The following is a 21,560-nucleotide window of genomic DNA, read 5'->3' as shown; positions in this document are numbered from 1 at the left end:
CACTGAAGCATGAGCACATAATATTGTAGCTAAACATGGAAGACAGCCCCACTCTCTGTTGTGGAAGACTCCTCGCCACCAACGTTTAAAGAATATGTGCACTGGAGAGGAACTGAGACTGACGTTTCTGAGGGAGAGGACGATGATGAGGACATTTCTGGAGCGAGGCCATAAGGTGTTTGAACCAATACGTGATGTTGGGGGAAAGAAATGCAGACTCATCCCCCATGATGCACTTGATACATATCTGAATGGTGTATCGTGTTGGGGCTGGACATTGAAATAATCATACAGAGCTCGACTGGAAGGAAATTAGCATACCCCCCCCCATGAGTACATGCTGAGTCGTCAAAAAATCTAAGTGCCCTCAAAGTGGATTTGAGGGCAACGCAACCTCTAAAATCCAATAGGAATATTGTATAAAATTCTTATCCATCCATCCATTTTCTCCCACATTGTCCAGTGTCATCACAGAGGGTCACATAGAGACAAACAACAATAGACATTATATTAAAACCTTTGTTTAACAAGGAATAAAAACGATTAAAAATCTCTTTTGCAAGTGTGTCCTGGTGTACATGAAGGGCAAAGATACAACCACTCAACCACACAGCATACACAAACAAAATAAATAAATAAAATATACATAAAATCTATTTAAAATATAGGTAAACGACTTATGGGTAAGCACATTATTCAATTAAATAAATAAAGTGCATTTAGGCCAAACATCTATTTAATTTTTTCCTAATTCAGTACAGACCCTTGCAACTGACAATAGGAATAATTCCTGCCTGTTCTGTTAAAATCACATGGTTGCATATGGGCATGTCTGTGACATTTCAAGCAACATATTCCTGATTAAGGCACTAAAATGTTGATTTTTTTGTTGACTTTAAGGGGAATTTTCTTTGCAACATTATGAAAGTGGCAAATATCATCTTGCGACTATTCTCTGGCAAATATTATAATCTCAGCGATAATCTGAAGCACATGGGAATAGTTTACCTTCTCAATTTATGAGTATTATGTTTCCCAACAGTGTATATGTTCTCTTTTACGCACACACACACACACCTTGTTCTGATTATAGGTTACTCAATGAAACCCATCCCCTTCCCATCTGCTGTACGCCTCCAGTAAAAATATTCCTCCTAATCTACAATAATAGCCCACAGACATTCCTGCAGCCCCAGCTGGGCTGAAGGGGAACACTCTGTTATCAGAACCACCCCAGCGAAGAACTTTCACACAGCAGGGTGGCCCGTCCTGTAAGTGAGAGGTCACGTCTTCAAACACCGACCAACCAAAACACAACTTGTCCTTACATGTGTCCAGACTTCAGTCAAGAAGAAAGCAGGAATAAAAACAGGGGTGAACAGACAGATTTGGGGGAATACTCCATCACCAGAACACACGATGTCTGCTGATGTCCCTGGAGCCTGACTATAATACTACATAACATATGGAGGCTTTTCCAGTGATGACATATTTATCTTAATCACAGCACCATCTCTGACATGTGTCCTTTACATGATCCTCTGTCAGGAACACACAAACACACAGCTGACCTGACCCGGCATCTTCATTTATCCCTCAGCAGCGCTCTCACATACACACATGGGTTAGAGTTACACACGGTTGGATCAACAAAATGAATCATGAGCGTGTGTTAACTCAAAATGTGTGACCGTAACCATGTGATCGTCGAGGGGTCAAAAGGTAAGGTCTGTTAGAGGACATGCACACACGGTCTCATGTCCAAGTCTGCACGGAGAATACTGTAAATACTGTAATGCTCTTACCTGAACACAACCAGTCACCACCTCACATTGTTTCATTTCAAACAATGACAGGGAATTCTACTCACAATCATGTTAAACAGGAAGTCATAAACAATGCAAGATGTTAACGCTTCTATTCTGCGTGTCCCCCTCGAACCCGTCACCACATGCTAGCTCTCAATGAAAAAGTCAAAAACATGTTTTTCCTTGTGTGTCCACTGGGAGCCATAGCTTCATTGAAAAACCTAAGGCAAACTGATTCAAATCATTTTTAACACATTTGCTCATTTAGTGCACGTTTGTATGTCTGCTCTTAGTTTAAAAAAAAACGTTGAAAGTCATTAAACTTTAATTATAAGTTATTGTATCTTGTAAATAAACGAATGACGGCTGAGTTCCATTTCGTTTCCTCAGCTTCAGGGTGCATGTTGGCTCCCTGTCACTCTGTCCTGACTTACATGAACAGAGCCATAGTTCATGTGATCTGGAACACCTGTGCATTTCCCACTAAAATGTGTCAACATTGCTGCTGTGAGGAAAAAATTGCCAATCAGCCACACTTTTCATGCAGCAGTCTCCTCTTCTTACACTTCTGCTGTTTCTTAAATTGCTTTTTACTAACTCCGAGCTGCGTCCTACAAGCTGAAAATGACACAGTTCATGTTATTTAACTCTTACTTTCTTTTATTATTGTTTTTCAGACAATAATCCATTGTACTGACAGAGCTGCCCTGACCTAAATGTTTTGAACCCCTCTGACACACACATTGGCTCCCACCTGTGTGTGTGTGTGTGTGATTGGTGGGTAGAACTGGTCGTGCAACTGGAAGGTCGAGTATTTCATAGCCAGCCCTTCTAGACTGCATGCTAATATGTGTCAGGGCAACATACTTAACCCAAAAATCCCTCTACTGGTTGTGGACCACTGTGAATGTGTGTATGAATGGATGTGAATGGGTAAAAGACAAAATGTTGAAGTGTAAAGTTAAAGTGAGTAGTCATCATGTCTAGAAAAACACTATGTATAGATAATTGACCATTTATTGTAGACACATCTTTGCCCTGCAGCTTGTCATAAATGACAAACATTGATATGTGAAGGAGCACACACACACACACACAGGACAAAAACACTTTCTCAGAACTCACCCCGTGGCTCTTTTCTTGACTCTTTGTTGGCGCTCTTTTAAACCAAATGTGAAGGACGAAGACAGACGAGACAGGGAGACAGAGACTTGAAGACGAGTGTGAAGAAGTGAGGGAGGTGAGAGGACGAGGACGAGACGGAAGGGGAGGAGAAGCTGTTTGGCTACCTGACAATCCTCTTAGCCTGATTATGTCATGGGACCAAGCTAATCCTAGCTTCACTCACTGACCACACACACACACACACACACACAGTGGTTAACTAGCAGACTAAACAACACAAACACAAACATGGCTGGTGACTGGCTAACCGAGGCCTCACCAACATGTACAAACAGAATGTCTCATAATGTTAAATATAATGGCTGACATGGTCCAAAATAGCATTTAGCATTTAGCAACATGAGGTCATCTACTTTTTTAACCCTATGAGTCATTACTTTGTAAAGAAGATAAAAGCTGGCAGAACAAAAAAACAGTTAGCTAATGCTAATTAGTCATAAGATAATTCCCATCTTCTCTGGACATATGCAGCAATTTAAACACAATATAAGTTCAGTGTGTGCTCACATGGTTGTTGCTGGTGGAGAGGTATAATCATCACTGTCACTGATACATGCAATAGGTGACACAAACACACACACACACACACATAACCAAACCAATATTTTTAATTCACAGAAGTGAATAAACATGCAACACTGCTTTTGTGACACATTTTACCATTGAAGTCTGCTAAAGAGCACAACCAGCAAATTAAAATGATATCAAGGAATGTGCGCTGCTTGTGAATCTGGGATGGCTTCAACTGTAGTTAAATCACGTATATGTATAAATGTGTCTGAATACCTGAATGCTTCTTGTGTTCAAATGTGTACATTTTGCACATTTTAATAGTGAATAGTACAGTATATACAATAAACTGTGACATGGATTGTAAAGACCTTTTCCACAGACAAAAAGTGACACACAGCGAGCGTTGCCTTAATTCGCATGCATGACAGCATGGCTGCCAGTGGAGACACAAGGAAAAAACTATTTTAACAACTGAACATGGGTTCATCTGGCAAAATATACAGCCACTTAACTGTGAAGAATATGTTTATTGCTTTTTATCACAGTTAGATGGTCTTTGCCTGGAGAAAAGTAAAGTTATTATTGCTTTAAAACTGCTCATTCCATAGACAAAAGCTATGATTGTATATCATTACACACAGTGTTTGATCCACTGTTCAAATGTGTCATTTTGTGAAATACTTGGTTTGGATTAACCCAAGCAAAGCAAATTTACCAAAAAAGGCAGCAGTACCAGAAGCCCCTATAAGTTGAAGACACAGATTTTCTCTCTGGGCTTTGGTGTGGGAAAGTGAGTGGTTTACAAACCTCAGTTTCAAGTCAGAATTGGCTGTTGAACGGCCGGTTTCTGGGCCTGGCAGCGAGCTGTGTGCATGCAAAGCAACGTCGTGCCAACTACGTGTCAGTAAAACCACACTTCAAAAAAACCCTCACTTTTGAGCTAATCTGAGATGCATTACACATGTCGTGCCCCTGCAGCTCTCTCTTTCTCCCTCTGTGTGTGTGTGTGTGTGTGTGTGTCCACATACCATGTCATTAGCGATCTCTGTTGATCCTAAAGTCCAGCTTTCATCCAAAGGCTGCTGACTTCCTGCAAATAAATAAACAATGAAAAGAAAGCTGAGTAGCGATACTGAAACATCATATTAAATTGGACTCTATTGAAGTTGAACCTGGTACGATGGACAGATTTTGAAAATATGTGCATAAATGTGCTTTCCTCATCATTTGCACAACAGATATAGTAAATTTACAAGGGGCTCTAGTTTCAGTATTCCCTAATGTATAGTGGTGTTGAAAGTGAACGCTGTTATGTCTGTGTCCTTGTTGGCACTGTCTTCCTACTACTAAGGAAGTAGATGATTTTCTGGGCAGAGTGCCTGCCACCACTGCACAGAAACACAGAGGACACAGTGTTACCTTACATTGATTTTGCATGGGCTATATACATGCTGGGTGGGTGATTGAACACATGCAACAAATAACTGTGATTAATTTAGGTGAGGCACAGGTGTTCTATAAATATTCTAAATGCAAAGATAAAGCTGGAATTCCTCCTTTCCTAACATCTCTATAAGTTGCTCCGTCCTCCTCTAACAGTGTGTAAACTATAAATAGTGGCATTTCTTCTAATGCCACTAAGACCAGACAGTCGGGGCTAATCCCAGGCAGCTCACTACTGTTTCATTTCCAGTCAATAGAGCACTTGACAGTATTTCCACCACAGCAGTTACAAATGTATCCAATAACCAACACAGTGCTTGGAGCCATGTTTACATTCGAACAGTTAAAACAGTATATTGCCTCACTCGAGACCTTTGTTCCATCCCAAAATGTCAACAATCTGCTCTCCATGACTGGCAGGGCAGGTCCAAGCCTTTATGTGGTCCGAAGCGGAGTTTGATTTTAGGGGCTCCCTCCCACTACCTTTGAGTAGCCGGTGCTTGACTATTATTGACAATTCAATTTAACCGTAGATGGCAGTAAAATCACAAAAGTGTCCTAGTGTTAATTTGCAGTATGGTCATACTGATCTTGAATTAATCAACTAAAACAGTTTAATGATTTTGGGGTTTTAAAACTAAGAACTAGGGCTGTCAAAGATCTGAGATTAATATAGCCGAGATTAATACTGCATGGAATTAAAATCATTTCATCTGTTTACTTCTGGCGTGCACTGACCTCTGACATGAACGCCAGGAATTATCCGTGTTAAACAGTCACTTGCTGGCAGTCAGTCAGATAGGAGCAAACTTTTGATTGTGATGAATGTAGATGAACAAATCTCAAAATGTGAGATTAATTCATTTTTTTAAATCTATTGACAGCCATATATACATCTAAAGATATCTTAAAATGGTTTATTTTAGTTCACTTGTGGCTCTGGGCCGGCTCTGATGACTGGAATCATACTTGGTGACGGAGAGAGGCAAATAAATCTGACAAACATGATGTCCTTGTGTGGGAGTTGCAAACTCACCACATGACACCGTCAGTGAGCCACAGAGGGCATATGATGCTAAATTAGCCTAGAAAGAGGCGATGCTTTGGGGTAATGTGTTGCCCTGCTCCTCAGAGGACACTATAAGGAGTCAGGTTTATTACATCAGGTGAAGGAGCTGCAGAAAAGTTAGCTGGAAGCACAGTTTGGCTGCTGCCAGAGGGAAACAACCAGCCAGTCCAAAAACAGTGAGTCATTCACATCAAAGCCACATATGGTTTACATACTGCTGCTGGAAGCAGTAAAGGAGAAACGGACTCTTTTATCTAAGCAGCAGGTGGCCAAATGAACTGCTGCCCTTTATTTCTTTTTTTTTAACTTTTCATACTCACCCAGTAACAGAGGGGCTGAGATGACAAGCTATGACTACATGAACTACAACAGACCAAAGCTTCAAAGCTGTTCATTGAAAATAAGTCATTTTAAATCACAGCACACACAGGCGCCGCCCGTCAATCGATTGAATGCGACCCACCATTTAATATCATGTTATAATGAAAACATGGCCTGTGACCTCCTCTTCCTCTAAACACATAGGACACAGACACAATATAATACACAGACACAATATAATACTAGGAAATGTTTTAAAATGGTAATAATAAGACACCTGGTTGTAATTATCACAGTATTAAATGTATTACACTCAACATTAAATTACATATATAAGCTTGTTTGGCGTTTCGATTACAGTTGTTCAAATTATTATTTACTTAATTTGTTAAATATGAATCCATTGGTCTGACTTGCCTATAACTAACATAAACTTACCACATGAGGCAGCAGTAGACCAACAGTGCATGTGTCCTTTGAACAAAAAATGTCTACTTTTTAAATGGACTTCAGTGCCGGGAGTCAGCGATTTTCAGAGCATGTTTTTCACTGTGCTGAAGCTCACTTCTCAGCACAGGGAGCACACAGAGCACAGTCAGCTGTGTGAAACATGCTAACTGTGTGTAAGCCACTAACACAAAAAGACTCAACTATCCTTTTAATTATGAAACCTTAATGAATGATGATGTTTTTGATGAATGAGGGGTAAAAAGAAGCACACATCAGCAGGTGGTGAGGTTGACTTCTCCCCGGTGGGAGCATATGTGCACGTGCTTTACTGTACGAACACACAAATACAGTGTGACAGAACAATTCATTTAATAGCGAGTCAGCAGTGATGTTTCACCAGCGTAACCACTGATGCACTTAGTTATTCACAGACTTTCATCACATATTTCAGCGGCAAACCAAACATCTTCCTGTCCTCGTCTCAGTCCCCTGTCTTCCGTCCATGTTATGTAACAGTAATCATCTTATCTGGCCAATTACTGACCAAACCCATGACCTCTAAACCGCACACACACACACAGACAAACAAACAAAACGCCTTTGCTTTCCTTACTGTACATTGAGTTAGTGTGCGTTTGTTTTGCTGTACCTTGTGCCCAGGGGGGGCAGTGTCTGAGGTAGAAGCTGACCTCATTCCTCCTGGTCCCCCACTGCTGAAGGAGATCCAGCATCAATATGTCCAGAGGAAGAACTCGCTCTGAGGAGAAACAGAGGGTGAGAAGTGGATGAATAAAACCTTTACCATGACAAGACACCAACTAAGCATCTTTAAAACAATAAATAGAAGTAGAAATAAATAGGGGCGTCATGCATGCAACAAATCCTAATTTCTGGAGGATTAAATCCAGATGAAGGCAGTAACACAACATTAGGGACGCCAACCACTGACCAACCATGACTTTTTGAGCAGTTGAATGATGTGAGCTGGGACAATGTGTGAGACACCTCATTTTGTCCTCTCGCACATTGTATCCTGTCACACAGATCGTCAAAGAATGCAGTGGTTTTGCTATTGTCATACTACACTGTACTATGAAATATGAAATGTCCCTGAACGTCCCCCAATTTATACATTTTAAAGTAATAGTTTAGGTTTTGTGAAGTGTTGTTGGATAAAGGTACTGACACACAGTCAGAGACATGGGCGCTCACCATTACTGAAAACATGGCCACCGGCAGGGACACGGGGGAAGGAAGCATAAATAACTGGACCTGAAATGAACTTCCCCTGTTTCACGGTCCAGCAACCGCTACTGATAAAATCACAGAAACAGTCCGAGAATGAAGAAAGCCAGGGCTGACAAAGGAAGGAAGATAAAAAGTTTTCATAAAAAGAATAAACTAAACAATCTCCAAACACAAGAGGATGACAACGACGATGAAGAGAGCGACGGTGAATGCCAGAGAGGTGGGACTATGACTATGTTTTGGTTTGTCTGCATGGGTGGAATTTTGAGATTTTCCCACTCTATGACCTGTTATCAAAAAAAATAGCATTTCAGGGCTCCCGGAACCCTAAAATACAATGATACAATACAACTACACTTCAAAACACCTGATCTATCACTTTACAGTGCAGGACAATTAAGAATAAAACATAACCTCCTTGGTAGAGGTAATAAAAGTGGCCCAAATAAAAAAAAATGTACTGTATGTATGCATATAGAATATCCTAAAAATGTGTACAAATTCATACCTAAACAGGTTGGTGTGCTTTGTTGTGCAATAAAAGCCTTTTCATGATAAATGATATTGATGTTATTCCTCCAGGGAAAGCAGGAAGATATTATTTACACATGAAGTATCCATTTTCATGATATTACAGTATTATTGGGGTATTAAGTGGCTGACCATATGAAAGTGTGTATTTATATCATTAAACTCGCACATGTGAATGGAAACAAAGAAGTGAAGAGAGTGAAGTCATGTTTTCAAAGGCCAACATGACACAACACAACACAACACTATCCTCACAGACCACAAACACATCAATCCATCGACGCTTATAATACACACATTTAATACACACCATGGCTTTGTGGCCTCACTCTCACATCGTCTCTGTGAGGCTGCTGGACGCCTGAAGGCAAAGCTTCTCTTTACACAACAACACACTTTACACCACCATTTATTATGAGCTCCTTCACGGTGTCACCCTCGTCTAAGCATCCGTGGCCTGGAGTATCAGAGCCATTTATAGCCCGGCTGACCGCTCACTCACACCTCACTGCTACACAAACACACACACACACACACACACATAACACGCTGCGTTGTTTTGTGAATCACTGCTACAACAGCTATGATTGAATGAATGTAGGCCACACTGTGTTATTGGACACAGTGTATGTTTGTGACGGACGGGTCTATTCAAGTTTTTACAATGACATATAACACACAGGAGGCACTTAACTTAGCACTCCTTAAATGATTTCATAGGCTGTAGCTGTGATGTAGGTCTGACTTCACAACTAACAACCTACTGCTGGATTACAATCATGGGAATAATGTCAACAGTAATCAATACCACCCTCTTATAACAGGAAATGACATAGGTTACATTAGACTGGCCACACATTTGGTTAGAAAAGGACTCTGAAGTGCTGAATTTTATGTTTTTATTTGTCATTCCCATTTTTGCTGATTTTTAATCATTAATGTCCTGTGAGTAAGTGCTTTTGTCAATTTTTCCAGAGTAACTTTCAATATCTGGCAGTTATTTACAATTTACTGTATGTCAAAATAGTGCATTAACAACTTAAAATGCAGAAAATCCGTTTTATTAAGAAAAAGCACCGTAGTTGCACATGAAAACCAGATTGTGTGTGTTTAATTTGACATTTGAACACACACAAATAAGAAACTATGTACAGACAGTGCAGGCGGTTTTCCTCTCTGGTGACAAAGACGCTGATTCGCCAGCTTCCTGCAACAGGAAGTGACGTGCAACTTCTCAGCTTTCAGAAACCATTGGAATTCTTCCGATAGCACAAACCGCCGTGCGATGTTGCCTGAGATACGCTCGGGGTTAAAAAGTTAAGTACAAATACTTCTTTACTGTACTTAAAATTCACGTATCTGTACTTTACTTTGTGATTTATACATTTTTTTGCAAATGACTTACCTTTACTCCACTAAACTATCTTCATTACTCGTTACAAGGGTTAGGGTTAGGTTAGTAAATGTAAACATAGTAAATGCACCAATGAATATTCTAACTTTATTATACAGTATTACATAACTGCACGTATCGTTTTAAGTTGTGTGGCCAGAGAAAAAGATACACTCGTCTGCTTGACGTGTAAAATAGCAAGTACACAGCTGATATGTTTAGATAACATGTTTCCATTGACAACCTTATATCATCCGTCTAAATGTTTCCATTCACTCAGCTGATTCAGCACTCACCATGTCCATTCCATTTTTCTGCTAAGTGACATTCCCCCTCGCCAGGCTCTTTGCAGTATTCAACCACGTCTCTCACTCTGGTTGCTGGAGTCACTGGGACCTCAGTTAACATCTGCTGCGTGTCATTGAGGTAAATTGTCAGGATCACCTGAAACCACAGAGGGGAAAAAAAAAAAAGAGCAGACAATGTCAAAAAATCAGATTCTCCTCTTCACACAAACCCAAAATAATATAATCAAGTGACACATCTTTCATTCAAAGTGTTAATACACAACATATGCTACATTGTATAATTGTGTATACCTTATACAGTATGCTTTGTCATTACTATCTTGCTGTTTACAGAAAAGTAGTGTGTATGACTCAAAGATTCGATGTGAAAAAAAGATGATGATGATGATCCGCTGTGAAATCGCTCTGTTATTAATTCCTCTCAATTCTGCAGCCAGAGGTTAGAATAGCAATCAGTTACTAGCTGTGATGTCACTGGTGACGTCATGGTAGATGTTCAGTCAGGAGCAGAGAGATAAATTTAGGGTAATCTGGGATAGGGACACACACCGCGGCACACACAGATACAGACATGTGTGTCTCTCTCTCTCTGTCTCTCTCTCTCTCTCACACACACACAGGCACAAATTACAGTGCAAACTAATCCACAGCACTGTATACACCTGATCATGTGAAGTAATCTCGTGTTGCATGCAGACTGAGCAAGGACACACTCTCTAAAGCTTGGATTAGACACACACACACACACACACGGGACATTGCAGTGACTTCCATTGGACAGCCGAAACAAGGTGTTATCCCTCATCTTAACCATAACCAATTATTGCTTCACCCTTTAACCTTAACCTAACCACAGGTTTTTAGTTTCCATGAGGACTACTGGTCTCGCCAAGTCAGGGTTTATGTTAGAAAAGGCCTTAAAGACACATCACATACAGCTAAAACCGTGGTAAAAAAGTTAAATAATTAAATACAGCCCTAATCACTGGCTGTTACGTTTCTATGTCATCATTTGTTGTTTCACTAGACGAGTGATGCCAGTGATGACGACGCTTTACATCATCAAATCATTGAGAGTGGTTTCCTCCTTTCAACCGGAAAACACACAAATTATTAATAACTCTCTGAAAACACCCACCACTTTTTATCTTGTTTTCTATTTGACCTAATCTCTGTGAGCTGCACACGCACAGAACATGAGCACTTGATGAAGCATGTAGTGACTGTGCAGCTGCACTGACTCGGAGCGTAATGAAGACTCAGCAGCAGCTGATGTGACCGTGCAGTATGAGAAATGACGGGGCACTTTTTTCCATTAACGACGTGAATGCTAAGACTTTTAATTTGAAATTTCTCTGAAACAGTATAATGTCTGACGTTCAGCATTGGTCATAGATGTCCTGAACACAACCGAGTCAGTCCTGGTCAGAACTTGAAAGTAGTTGTTGTTATTGCAGTTGAGAATGTTTTCAATTAAAAAGTGCGAATGTGGGACTTTTAATTTGAAATTTCTCTCAAACGGTACAATAAAAATGTCTGATTTCCAGTATGCCAGTAGATATCAATGTGCTGATCACAGCTTTATCAGCTTTATTCAGAATTCTCTTTTTTCAGTTGCTCAAATTGCAGTTATTGGGTCTCATTAGGTTTCATTCTTTTTCCCATTCAAGGATTAAAATTCAGCATTTGACCACAGAGAGACAGGCGTCAGATAGTTTGACCGCAATGTTTTGAGTCTTCGAGATTAGTAATTTGACCATAATCGTGCATGATCATTTCTCAAACTGGAAGATCAAAGACACCCAGGCTCCTTGTGGACGATATCAGCTGTCAATCACACTGGTGTCCATTCATGTCTGCCGTGCTTTAAAGTAAATGCTATTTACAGTAAATAGTATCTGTATTTATATCGCTATACACATTTACGCAGCGTATTTTTCCATCACAAATCCTATCACTAGTAGCCGAGACAGCCATCGGCAGCAACATGGAGTTAAGCGTCTCGCCCAAGGACACATCGACTATAGCAGAGCCAGGAATCAGACCCACAACCTTGTAGGTGAAAGCGCCGTCACTGAGCTATACCGTCACCCCTTTTATTGTCTATTTTCCTCTAAATGGGAACATGATTTACAAACGTGACACCATGTTCTATTGAAGAAGAGCTAAATCCAGCGATGGAGATCATTAAGTCCTCGGTAAAGTGTTAACAGACGTCATAAATCAAGTGAGACGTAGAAGCTCATTACGTTTCCTCCAGTGATTTTTCTGCTCCTCATAATTTATTTGCTTGATTGAATAATGAGGATGTGTCAAAATCCTTCTCCATTTTGCTCCCTTCAAGTCCGTCAAAGGCTGTCAGTCATGACAACACAACACACACACACACAGAGAGAGAGATTGGGTTGTGGTTCCTAAAATGCCTCTGGTGCTGAATGAAGTGGCTATTTTAAGCATTACAGAAGGAGATAGACAGAGTGGAGTGTAAGACAGTGAGCAGGCCAGAGTGACAAACAACAAACTGCAAGTCCCACTGCTGCAATAAACACATCAGTGCTGCTTTTATTAGTTAGACACTCTGGGGCGTTCCTACAGGCAGAGTGGAACAGTGGTTGGTGCACATCCTCCGATATGAGACTCCGTCTGGTTCAGTCTGATTAAGTACAGTAGTAAACTCCCCCAGGCTCTCCTCCTTACACACTACTTTAGAGTCACTTTAACTGATTTGACCGTAAAACACTGAGGAACGTAACATTTTCTTAGTGAAAACACTCATTTCATGCCATTGGACTTACTTTATTCTGACTCAGAGCTCAGCTGCAACAATCCTGACTGATTTAAAAAACTTTAAAAAAGTGGAGGAGTTCTGCTAATCACTCACCACTGGTTTGGTTCCCCTGCTCGCAGGCTTCTTCCTCGCTTTGCTGCATTTACTCACTTTGAGGTTTTTAGACAGACACAGCAGCTGCTCCAGCAAGCGGCCAAAGAAACGCCTCATTGGGAAACCATTGAGCAGAGAGCACACACATCGGGACGTGTGTGTGTGAGAGAGAGACAGATGATTGGAGAAAGTGGTGTCTACAGTAGGTAGGAATGTGTGTGTAAGTGTGTGTGTGTGTGTGACAGGGCAGGAAATACAGATATAAGTGAGTGTGTGTCAGGGAGGGAGGGGGGAAGGACATCAGGTTTCAGTAAATATGAGGGGTGAGGGGATGGGGGTGTGGACACTTTTCATGCTGACAATGAGACTGAGCTGAATCTGTGAATGAATATATGTTTTTTTTTTAAATGTTGGAATGATAAACCTGTTTCAGGATGTGTTTGTTTTCATCATTTCTGAATTGGATATTGGAAAAATCAAGTAGCATAAATGTATTTGCTCATAATTGGAAATAAATCCTCATTGTGAAGTTTTTGAAATGGCTGGTTATAGTTCGGCAGCAAATGCATCAGCACAAATATAAAAAAGATTTTTAAAAAAAGAGATGGGCGGTATCTCGCAGTAAACTGGCTCTGTGAACAAGGCTCCGGCCAAGAAAACCCTCTCTCTGTAGCAGCATCTGTAAGCACTAAGTTAATTTACTTTTAAATTTAATCTTTAAATGCTTTAAAAATGTAGTGAAAACATGTTATAATTGGTAACATAATACTTCAAGATTTCAACATAAATGAGGAACTATGTAGATTTACAATACATGTATCACCTGGGACACGAAGGTATAAATAAAGCCTAATTTATACTCTTTTAAAAGTGACGTACAACTTAGTAAAAAATATCGGCAATACTGCAAAGTCTGATCTGTTCACTGAAAAAATAATTTCTCCCAAATTCTTAAATATTCGGTTATCAACTGTCACGATTTGACAGGATAATCGACCATAGACTAAGTTTTGTCTTTAAAAAAGACATCCCAGACGTTGTGATGCCAACCCTCTTTTTTTTTTAGCCTTGAGTCCAGCAGAGCTGGAGCCGGCCAGGTCACTCAGGGTCAAGAACCGACACCTCCACTGACAAAATCATCAATGCTCCATGATTAAAATACATGATGGTATTTGTGTGACTGTAATTTTAGCACTGCCTGTGAATGACTGACAGACCATGACAGGACCAGGACGACTATTCTGAATAGACACAAACACAACATGAGGATTGTTGCTAAAAATAAAACATGACTAATATCTTTACGTGCTAAACGTCAGTACAAATGTAACGTGCAGACAGACAGTTTGTTGAATCGTGTTATGGGAACAAGCTGGCAGCAGCGGTAGCACCGCAGGACAGAGATTAGGGAGGTGACAGAGATATAATGCAGCATAATCCATTTGGTATCCGTTTACTCTAACCTTAACTATCACAACTAAAAGCCTAATCCTAACCTAAACCCAATTATAACCCTAACCCAAAAACCAAGTCTTAAAGCAGAACTATGCAGGATCTTTAAAACCCCCTCAACCCCCCACTGTCTGTTAGCAGAAAACCAGCCTTGCAAGATCAGGACTACCGACCCAGAGTCTCCAGAATCAGGAGGTCTGAACCTTTAAAGCTTTGTCATAAGCTTTTGGATGATGATGGATTGTGTGTATTATTATATATTATTATTATATCTGCTCACACCCTTCAAGGTGAGCGGGTTCTCCTGGGGTTTTCAGTCCGTGCCATCTGTCAAACTGGTGTTTTCGCTGACCACTGTGTTTTTTAATCAGCCTTCTTATATTGACAGTCACTCTGACCGGGAAACCTGGGGGGATGATTTCACAGCAGCAGGCTGAATCCCACACAGATTTCATTTTCATTTCTGAGACATGTAAATGGTATGTTCTCTGGTTAGTGATGGGGAGAGGGGAGGGTGTGACCGGGAAGCCACTGCTGTTTAAATACTACACATGAAGACATCTGTTTTAAATAGAAGGTACAGTACGTGGTCCAGAACTAGGAAAGTGTTACACGCGGTGGGAGAATAGCTCTGTGGTAGCCACACCCACTTTCCAATGTATCACCTCGCTTAATCATGGAGTCAGATAAATACTGATCTTATAGCATATTATATTTATAGTTGAGGATGAGGTGTAATGCATTTGTTCAAGCAACTTTAAATGACTAAACCAGGGGATGAGCTTTAGTCATGAGTGGTAGTTGAGTTTTTTTAAAGCTCTAGTATGTAAGAATCAATGACGAAATGGTGAGACTGCTGAATTTAAAAGATGATTCCTCTGCTCACTCCTACATTGGATGTCAGTGTAGTTAGCTTCCTCTTCAAAACCTGAAGTGGAACACTAGTTTGTCCATTAAGGGCTTCTGTAGTGGCACAAGATAAAAGTGGCCTATGTAAAACAAGGCCCTTGCCTTTTCCCCACTTAGTCAAAGGGAGAATAAACTTAAAATCATTATGCTGTTTGTTTAATTAACATACATTTTTCCCGGTCTTTAACTCATAAAACTTCACAGAAACACAGTAAATAGTAGTGTAGGGCTTTTATTTTCTTTCGTCAACTTTTTGCCAATTTTATTGATTTTTTTACAATTTGTATCTCACATCCACTGTCTGATGATCGAATAACACATTTATCTCAGGATTAGTAAATAGTGAAGTGGCCCTTTAAGTACATAGCTCGTACTTATTTTTATAGTTTTTAACTTTGTAATTTTTTTTAAAAAACTGCTGCTATAACATTCGTTACCTTTGGAGCGCTGTGACGAAAGAATTTCCCGCAAGGGATTAATAAAGTATATTCTATTCTATTCTATATTAAAGGTCTTTTTTTCAGGCTACTATAAGTTTATTTCAATGCGATTATATATTTATACAAATGTATGGATAGTAGGTTAAGTCAGCCAGTAAACCCTTCCTGATGTTACATGCGGGACCTTTAAAGTTGCAGTGTGTGACTTTTAGTGATCTTCATCGTTGAGGATGTTACTATTCTGCCTCTGTTTCACAAACAAATACAAAGACCTCAGCAATAACTGCTCAGCTCACTGTCCTTGGTGCCGTCTGTGTGTGTGTGTGTGTGTGAACACAGTGGACCACAGTGACAGCTGACAGTGGCAGTGAGTGTCCTGACCACCCCCACCTCACAAAGTCACAAATCAGTCTGTGCGACACTGAAACATAAGCCCCAGCTCTGTGAGACAGAAACAGTCTGTACTACTTTAAACCTGATAAACAGTAAAAGGTTTCCACATATTATCTGTTCAAAACCTCACAGAAAACAAATCAGCGACCAATAACACGCCACAGTGTTTTGCATTTTTCAGCTAATTTACTCACGCATAATTAATATTTACTCAACATTGTAAATACTGTGTTATTTATTTACGCAACGAAACAGTCTGAATACATGTCGTTACAAATATTCAATTAGGCAAATACACACACAGCCTCCGTTCATCACAGCAAAACATAATCTACCTACGTAGATAAAAAATAAAACTGAACTGATCACTCCCCTCCTTTGCTGATGGAATTCATGCATTCATCACTTCCAAAATTACTACTGCAACAGCATCCTCCTACATTTCACCAGCAAAACTCCTCAGTAAACTTCAACATGTCCAGAACTCACTCACTCGCACTCCAGAGATCACCCCCTGTGCTCCAGAACTAATCTTTTTATGTAAAGTGACTTGAGTTTATAAAAAGTGCTATATAAAAAAAAGTATTATTTTTATTATTATCATTATTAAAAAGAACAATGATAATAATAACAAATAGCACCCTCCTCAAATCTTCAAACTAAACTAACAGAAAAAGTAAGTTTAAGCTCCTAAACCAAACAACTTCCTCAGTGTCAGGTGTAAACATGTGTTTCTAACACCTAAAACCTGAATTCTCAACTTATTTTAATAATAAAACGAGCAGAAAATGACCTGTAACTAATTGCTTGTGCCCAGTTTTCCAGAATAACTTCCAATATCTGGCAGATATTTACAATATACTGCATGTTAAAATTTTAAATGAAGAAAAAACACTGTAGTTGTACACAAACACCAGATTTTGTGTGTTCAATTTGAAATGTGAACAGTATAACCAATATTTAAAGTAACATTTGTCTGAGTCTTTGTCTCAATGATCAAAAACTGGAAACTATGTACAGATGTTTTTCCAACTCTCTCCTCTCTGGTGAGAAGTGAAACTACCGTAATAACCACATAAGCTTTCAGAAACCATTGACATTTTTACAATAGCACAAACTGTCGCATGATATAGTAATAGAAAGTGTACTTGTGCAAATGTGTCGTTAAAGGCTCATCGTCACTAGATTTTTCAGGTCTTCATAATTTATTCAGTCGTCTATGTCGCACCTCATATGAATAATGAGGATGCATTGACATTTTCTCCGATAAATTATTCCCAACTTCATGCCATTTATTCCCGTTGGTTTAAAAAAGGTAGGTGTGATCTTTGAAACGCTTTAGTGGTCAAAGCAGAGCAAACTCTCATAGTAAAAACGATACAGTTATAGATTTAAACTATTTGGAAAGAGGGGGGAGAAAGTCAAACTGTCAACTTATATAACTTAATATTTCCATATCGATACAATACTTCAACGAATAGTATCAAGTATTTTTCTCCCGCCCATGTGTGACATGACGAGTCACTCCATATGGATCCATGTAAAAAGAGTCCACAGTCTTGATTTTATGACATTTCATTTTCAGCCCATGATTATTTAATTATAGACTCTATTTCATTTCTGTCAGTTTTTGTTATTTACGGATTCATTTGGCGTCACACATGTTTTATGTATTGTGAACTAGATGTTGTTCCCTAACAAAACAAACACATTTATTTTGAGATACTGCAACATATCATCATGAAGAGTGTTATTGCAATATCATGATGGAACACTGCAAGCGCCAGGGCCCTGGATTACAGTTTGTCCTGAGGGAAACATAACAATCTGTGACAAAAGTGTTCTGCGATTCATCAGTGTCCGCAAATGTCCTCTGTCCGCGTAAAGAATGTAAATACTGTATGGCAGCAATGTTGCCTCTCTCTTGCTCTTTACCCAGACAATAACATTGTGACAAAGACACAAGCTGAAATAAAAACTCCCTCAAAACTTTGGATCAAACAGTCAAGAAAAGAAAAGGCCTGAACCTCCCTCTTTCTCTCTCTCTCTCTCTCTTTTAGTCCCAGGAGTAAACACATCTCTATATCTTCAGTGTATTGTGTCGAGCTGACAGCAGCGTAACTCAGTCACAAAGAGCTGTAGTGTTTTCTCCCTCTCTGTAAGAAAAAGGAAGGAAGGAAGGAAGGAAGGAAGGAAAGGATGGAAACAGGAATTCTCATGCTTTGTTGGCAGGTTGCGACCACTATTCCAGTCGTGACACCGGCTAAGTGGTGACTACATTACGACATGAGAGGGTTTTCTTGTTACAAAAACGATATAATATTCATTTCACCCAGTTTTAAACTGTACATGCTCCTAATGCTGCACTCAGAAACTTACATACACTAGATCAACGTCAGAAGTGGGGGGGTGGAAAAGGAAAATAGGCAACAAGAATATTTGTCATAAATAATAATAATAATCATTTGGCTAAACTAAAAGGTTAATAGCAAATATATTGCTACAAGGAATACAAATAAAAGAAAAAGGTTTCTGGATGCAAGGGTGTAAGGTTTGCATAATGTCCCTACTTACATTAGAAACAGGGCAATGCTGTGAGAGGAGAGCAAGTGAATGCATCACAGCCGAGCAGAAATATAATAATATAATATTATAGTAAATAATATGAGTTTTTAGGGTCAAACCGAAAGTGTCCTCACAGTCTTGTAACCAAACGTACGCCCTTGTCTGGACGTTCCACCCCCGCTCCTCCCTGCCCTTGGGAAAACTGGCATGATTTGACTTTTGCCTCTTTAAGTTAAGTTAATGCACTCTTTTAGCACAGAAATGCAGTCTTTGCACATTAAACACACCGGTTTAGTGCTTTCACTTGCTGGTAAAGTAAGTCTTTTTGCTCTGGAACTGACGATCTTCTAAGCTTCAGCTCGGCGAACGACAGTCCAGTCAGTCCAGTACCGGTCACGTGAGCGTCTCTGACCTGTCCCGCCGCGACGAGCGGTGTGGTAACATGACGCACACACGTAACCATATCACATGACTTTATGTTGAGACGCAGTCTTATCATAAAGTCAGCTTCATTTACAGTGAGTTCACGGACCGTAGGGAAATTAAAAAGGGCCGTATCTGGCCGGCGGGCCACTAGTTGACTGCAGTAGATCATACTCTGGATATTGCAGAGCTGAACAAAAATGTTTAGAGTAGAAATATGAAACAGTTTAAAGATCGTTACAGTCTATAGATGACAAACAAACACACGTGCACGGAGGCACACGCGTAGACTAATCAAGTCTCCAGTGCACGAGTACAAAATAACTGAAAAGGATGTGATGAACGATGCTGATTTACACCAGGGGTTCTCAATTTACTTCTCAGCCACAGACACAGTGTCACAGTGGCTCTCAAACAGACGTTTTCACTGACCGCATGTATGAGAGGCTGGTTCTCAGCACAGGGGGCCAGCAGGGGGCGAGCTCAGCAGAGTCCACTACAACTACACTACAAAAAAAACCCACCTCAACTATCACTTTAAAGAAGTTCAGTCACATTAAATACATAAATAATAGTGATGTACATTTTGTATTATTATATAATAGGGCTGCAACTAAAGATGGGGTAATAATCAAACTTGTTTTGATTATTGAATAGACACTCAAACTGACTAATCGATTATGATTATATCGATTCATTTAGTCATACATATATAATAATACATGCACTGTCATTTAAACACCTAAAGTGGCAGATCTGCTCAGTTTGATCTCAGTCTGTCTGTTCACACAGTGAATCACCATCATCCTCATCCTCATCATCATCATCTGTCAAACATCACAGCACTCTCTGTGTGAGACAACAGAAGCTCGGCCTCTCACTGAGAACTAACCCATTCATCCAGCGGTTACAACACAAGCTGCTTTGAATTAGAACTCACCGGCAACATTCCTGCTACTGACTGACACACACACACACACACAGACACACACTCCTGTCCCGTTAGATGAACTTCTCCTCTTCCTCCTCTGTGTCCTTCTCTTCTTTTAATGTTTAGTCCAGACTCGTCTGCTTCTTTTTTACATCCAAACTCTTGTTCTTCTGTGTGAAAGCAGTCACACACATCCAGATGTGAGGGGTGAAAAAAAAACTCCAGCTCCTTACTTTCTTCTTTTCAATCCCTCCTTCTTCCTTCTGCCGCCCCTCCTTCTCCTTCCTCTGTGTGTGTGTGTGTGTGCCTCTCTCCCTCTCTCTCTCTCTCTCTCTCACTCCTGTGTCAAACCTGGAAACATCTGAACATCCGTTTGCAGTCGTTTGTCCATTAAAAATAGTGATCATATAAAAACAAAATCAGTGTTAGTCATCCTTTAATCAAATGGGTGAGGTGAGTCATCATCATCATCATCAGCCTTCCTCTCCACTTCCTCCTCCTCCTCCTTAGGTTTATTTCAATTCAATTCAATTAAATATAGAGAAGCTACAGGCGGTGGAGCGATCAACCCACATCACGATCAGTGTTATTTTCCGGACAGTTTATTTAATGTTGCTGAGTTGCGTGAGAGCGCCCTCTGTTGGATAAATTCGTTTCACTACACTGACAACTTCAGAGCCAGGGGCGGTTCAAGGGAGTTTTGGGGCCGAAGGCAAAATGGAGGAGGGAGTGTGGTTTTGATTGACATCAATGTAGAAATATACACAATACTTTAAATAACAGTCCATTGTGTGTTATTTGGTTTTAGTGATATAACCCATTTCTCACTCACTCATTTCTGTCTTACATATTATAAACACTGCAAATTAAAACACTATTATAGCATTTCCTTTTTCACTTTGAATATGAAAGTTAATACTAGGTCATTCTTGTGACATTTCCCGCTATGGTTAAAAAAACAAAACAAAACTAGCTTTGGTGTAAATAACTAAAGTTAATGCAATTAAAGTGTTACATTTAATCAAGCACTGGCTACTCCAAGTTGGTGGGAGGCCCCCCCCCAAATCAAATTCAACTTAGAGCCCCTAAAGGCTTTGGCCAGCCCTGGTTCCCATCAGCCTGTTTTAATTTGGACATTTCTCCTCTATTGTCACAAGAATGGAAACACAGAAAATTTGGATTAAGTCTTGGGATATAGCGCTGAAATGTTTCATGCTTGAAGGAGGTTTTTGTGTTGATAAAAGGTGCTAGCATTTTGCTGTACTGGAAAAATAGAAGAAACGATTGATAATAAAAT

At 39.9% G+C, this 21,560-nt stretch overlaps 1 protein-coding gene across 4 annotated transcripts in view; it reads right to left on the bottom strand.

The window, feature by feature from the left end:
- Positions 1-20,551, bottom strand: part of ppp1r13ba (protein phosphatase 1, regulatory subunit 13Ba) — a 47,013-nt gene extending 26,462 nt beyond the window's left edge. The window contains exons 1-4 of one of the 4 annotated variants that reach the window (XM_044046910.1): positions 20,273-20,551; positions 10,258-10,405; positions 7,439-7,546; positions 4,535-4,596 (exon numbers count right to left, since the gene is read on the bottom strand). In XM_044046910.1, coding sequence (XP_043902845.1) covers positions 4,535-4,596; positions 7,439-7,546; positions 10,258-10,405; positions 20,273-20,281 — 327 coding nt within the window. In that variant the 5' untranslated portion in view covers positions 20,282-20,551. Of the gene's footprint in view, positions 1-4,534; positions 4,597-7,438; positions 7,547-10,257; positions 10,406-13,150; positions 13,304-20,272 lie in introns of those variants that run through there. The other 3 variants (XM_044046909.1, XM_044046908.1, XM_044046911.1) reach the window with 3 other exon arrangements.
- Between the last annotated feature and the right edge of the window lie 1,009 nt (positions 20,552-21,560).

Source organism: Solea senegalensis, linkage group LG16, assembly GCF_019176455.1.
Source record: "Solea senegalensis isolate Sse05_10M linkage group LG16, IFAPA_SoseM_1, whole genome shotgun sequence".
NCBI classification, from domain to species: Eukaryota; Metazoa; Chordata; class Actinopteri; order Pleuronectiformes; family Soleidae; genus Solea; species Solea senegalensis.
The sequence above is the reverse complement of the archived record's forward strand: the minus strand, read 5'-3'. Positions and strand labels throughout refer to the sequence as shown.